This window comes from Frankliniella occidentalis, unplaced genomic scaffold (assembly GCF_000697945.3).
Source record: "Frankliniella occidentalis isolate FOCC.00 unplaced genomic scaffold, Focc_3.1 Scaffold9, whole genome shotgun sequence".
Taxonomy (NCBI): Eukaryota; Metazoa; Arthropoda; class Insecta; order Thysanoptera; family Thripidae; genus Frankliniella; species Frankliniella occidentalis.
The window spans coordinates 2,362,312-2,366,683 of NW_026267139.1; the positions used below are offsets into that span (position 1 = coordinate 2,362,312).

Sequence of the window (4,372 nt, forward strand, 5' to 3'; positions counted from 1 at the left end):
GAGAGAGAGAGAGAGAGAGAGAGAGAGAGAGAGAGAGAGAGAGATATATCCTCTAGATTGCGACCACTTGGAGGAGCGGCTCCGCACGCCGGCGAGTGAGGAGCGAGAGAGGACCGCGTCGTCGAGGAGAGCGCGCCCGCATGGTGTATGCGCGGGCCGCGCGGGCACTCGCAGGTCAGGAGGGCCCTGCCCCGCCTCGCCCCGCCTCGCCCCGCCTCGCCCCGCCCGGAGTGGAGACGACTTGGCGCCCGAATTGATTCTGGCTCTCCTCCAAGAACAGCCCCCAGGCCCTCCTGCGGCCGCCCTATCGCCCGCCCTGGGAGGTCGCACCACACGGCACGTCGCGATCGCTTCGCCTCGGCCCAGCGGCACCTCCACCTCCACCTCCGCACCTGAGCCACGCGCACATCCCAAGGTGTGGGTCCTCTTCGGCAGACAAAAACTGTCGACGAGGTTGGGTGAGGAGGGTTATTGCTGAGCTTAAATTGAACTTGAAATTAAACTTTAACTTTAAATGCTCAGCTCTGTCGGGAAGCGCAAGGGGAGACCGCCCGGAAGACGGCGTGAAGTGAGGCGCCTGGCGTGAGACGTGGGATGTGAGGTGGATAGGCATGCCTACCAAAATCGCGAAAACATTTTAATTTTAGCGCGCCGCAGGCCAAGGTAGACGCACATTTAGCTCAGCTTCACACGGTTTTAACGTGCGTCTACCTTGTTGTAGACGAGGGAGAAACCATTGCGGATAAAAGTGTACGAGTTAGTACGTTTTAGTACACGTCAGTACACCCCCATTCCCATTTTTAGCGTAATTTTTCATCATTTATGCGAAATTGTAGATGTTATTACGGCACACTTGATTTCTGCCATTAGTACGCGTTATTACGCTGTTAGTACGAGTTAGTACGTCTTTAATACAGGCCTGGGTGTACGAGTTAGTACACAAGTGGTTTCCCCCTCGATCGTAGAGAGTGCCATTCGACGATTCGGGGCTCATGTAACATATAAGTCTTTCTTGCAGACCATACATGGGAAAGGCAATATGCTCGTACCTAACATTTTTTCTCAAATGGGGTAAAACTTTGGTCGTTGGCCGTGATAATAAATTAAAAGCAAATCCACCACCCACCAAAGACGTGGGGCCTTTTGTTTTTTGCCCATCCTACGAGCAGATTGATCTTGAGAATGCCGAACTTTGGCCTGCTCCTCTATGAAAGAATGCCGACGTTTGACACTCGAAAAGGGAATGCGAAACATTTTGGCAAATCGAAACGGTGGGGGCGCGTACAGGGCGGGTTTTGATCGAGTTTTTTTTTTTTAAATTTAGAGGGAATTTTACTTACTTGCGCTCCGTCCGCCGTTGAGGTACAGCTCAGTGTGCAGCTTGTTGACGTCCACCACGGCGCTCCTGCGCGAACAAACCAAAACCATACCATTTGCATCACGATCGGAGCCGATCAAACTTTCAGTAGTCGCGCGCGACGCCCTTTTGCATCCCCTCTTGTAGTCCCCCGCCCTTTGTGTCCCCCAATCGCCAGGCAGGGGTGGGGGGGGGGGGAGGGACCTGCGCCCCGATTCGCTCTGCTTTCCCTCTTCACCCCTCACTGCTGGCTGCTCGAGTTCGAATGAGATCCGATGTTTCCAGGCGACCAGGCGCCCCATGTAGCTCGAGTAACACTCCGCCGGGACGCGGCACACACATGCGCGCGCGGGGCGCGGGCTTGCGGCCGTGCACGCCGCGCTGCGAGCGCGTGACGGCCACACCGACCGAGTGGCACATTCTCTACAAAAGGGCGGCAAAATTTCAAACTCAAAAACAAAGTTGGCAACATTTTTTAAAAAAAAATTTCGTTTTCGTGAAAGAATCTTTGCTCAGATCTGTGTGACGACTATGAAACACGCCATATAATATGCGATACAAAGATAAATAAATAAAAAATGTAGTGGTAGTGGTAAAAAATAGGGTGGTCCAAAGACCCCTTCCGTTATTTTGCTTATAGTATACCGCATGCAGGTGTGCGGGCGGGCTTGCCTACCCTCGCTCACCGCTGCGCCTCATGGCCCCATGTGAGTATGCAACCCGACCGCACGCCCGCATCCGGTACAGTATAAGCAAAGTAAAGGAAGGGGTCTGCGGACTACCCTGTACAGTTGTGCATCGCACAATTCAAACTCCCAGCTGTAATTTTTTTCGCGCAGAAAAAGTCAGTGTATACAGCACAGCACACAACACAACTCTCCTCTCCTCCCCCGTCCAACTTGCCTGCCCATCCTGGCGGAGAGCGACGACTGGGCGTCCGCAGACACGATGGCGCTGGTAGTGGTGGTGGTGTTGGCTGCGGTCGAACCCAAGGGCTGGAGCTGAAGAACATTGCCGCCTATCAGTCATGACTCACTCCAGCCAGCCCCCAACACTGTCATAGATTATCTTTCTACAAATACAAACGGCTTCTCTGTTAAAAACAGGATTTTTTTCTTATTTTTTTTTAGTCTGTAGTATTATTTTTTTTGCTTTCACAATTTTTTCTTTCTTTACTTTTTTTTTCAATCACACTGGAATCGCACGTGTGTGAATGTCGCTCACTTGTAGGTCCGTGAGTATGCATTCGTACACTTACTTAGAGGGGTAAAGGTGTGAATTTTTAGTAGAAAACTGTGTACGAATAGATATTCACACACTTGCAAGTGTGCTACATGCACACACTTGCATTTCCAGTGTATTTTGTTTCTTTTAGCCGTGTCCTCCTTGCTCTCCCTCACCTCGAACATGCTGCTGCTCTGCCGGCGCTTCCGGCCGCTGGCCTGCTGCTCGCCCGACGCGCCGTTCCTGCTGCGCCAGTCCTGCTGGCCGCGCCGCGTGTTGTACCGGCTCTCCTGCTTCTTCTTCCAGTGCTCCGGGATGGTGATGCAGTTGAAGCCGTGGAAGTCGCGGTAGATGGTGTCCTGCGCGGTCCGGAGCACATACCAACTTGCATTACACAAAGGGGTACTTCACTCAAAAACAAGGACATCCATTTGCTCCCTCTAAAAAAAATGGGAAAATTAAGAACTATCAGAAAAAAAATCAGAATTAAGAATCAGAATTAAGAATCAGAAAAAATTCAAGAAATCAGATAAAAATTCAAAAAAACAGATACAAATTTTAAAAATCCGATAAAACAATCAAGAAAAATCGAGAACAGTAAAAAAAATCAGTGTACGCTTGAATTTATAGTGAAGTACCCATGGTATTTCACCCCTCATGACACACGAGACTCACCCAGAACGCCTCTTTGAACTTGTTGGACATGCTGTGGTACAGGATGGGGTTGATCATGGTGGACATGAAGTACAGCACGCCCGAGATGTAGGTGACGATGTTGAACATGGTGGCGAAGCGCTCCTCCTCCTCGGGCGTGTCGCCCGGGTCCACGTACACGGCGATGAGGCGCTGCGCGTGGAACGGAGCCCAGCACATGAAGAAGGTCACCACCACGGCCACTGTCAACAACATAATCAGCGCAATTAGTACCTGGCTTCGTCCTAACAACATGAACGAATTTTTTTGACAGTCCCCTATAGGTTTGTAAATTTCCTAAGATACCTGGAAAATTTCCGAAAAATTCCCGAAAATTCCGAGAAAAAAAAAAAAAATTCCAAAATCTGGGAAATTTTCTGTTTTTGCCCGGAAATTTTCTGCTTTTTTGGAATAAATTTTCCGGCAATTTTCCGGAAACTTTCCAGGGCTTCCAACCCTAGTCCCAAAGACTGTCTCTACCTAAAGGAAAAGACCCCCCACCTCCACTCCCCACCGCATTCCTCGCTATCTGCGTACGGCACAGAACGGGAGCTTCAGTTAGCTTTTTATTTTTTTTCAAGGAGTAAGTGAAATCCGCTTGAAAAACGCATAACGAATGGACTACCGGTGGCACCGCGCCTGGAGCCGCTCAGAGCCGACTGGAGACTCCAGGGCCAGGCGCGTTTTGCAGTGCAGTGAGTCCGGCTCAGGCTGACACAATACCCTTCATTACTCAAGGAGGCGGCTGATGGCAGCGGGACCGACAGGCGGGGCGGGGCCGGGGCACTGCTAGCTGTGAAAAATACCCTCGTGAATTTAAAGCACTGTGTTATGATTTTTCTTTACAAAATACGTTGTAAATTTGCGACCGCCGCATTCTTTCTTGTCAATCAGTTGTCTGTTGGGAATAATAATAGAGCCTCGCGACACTCGCCCTGCCTGCAGGTCCACCTGGAAAAAAAAAACAACAACAAAAAACCGAACGCCTCGCCCTGCTGCTGGCGAGGGGTGAGCTGGCCGAAAAGACGACAGAAAGAGAAATTCACTGTCCTCCATTTCGCGAGATTGTTTGTTTGAGACATCCCCTTGGGGTGGAGG

General features: G+C 50.5%; 1 protein-coding gene across 1 annotated transcript in view; it reads right to left on the reverse strand.

Moving 5' to 3' along the window:
• LOC127752056 (uncharacterized) overlaps window positions 1-4,372 on the reverse strand; it is a 34,003-nt gene that overhangs the window by 2,339 nt on the left and 27,292 nt on the right. The window contains exons 2-5 of the mRNA XM_052276583.1: window positions 3,257-3,477; window positions 2,758-2,940; window positions 2,261-2,358; window positions 1,341-1,405 (exon numbers count right to left, since the gene is read on the reverse strand). Coding sequence (XP_052132543.1) covers window positions 1,341-1,405; window positions 2,261-2,358; window positions 2,758-2,940; window positions 3,257-3,454 — 544 coding nt within the window. The 5' untranslated portion in view covers window positions 3,455-3,477. The remainder of the gene's footprint in view (window positions 1-1,340; window positions 1,406-2,260; window positions 2,359-2,757; window positions 2,941-3,256; window positions 3,478-4,372) is intronic.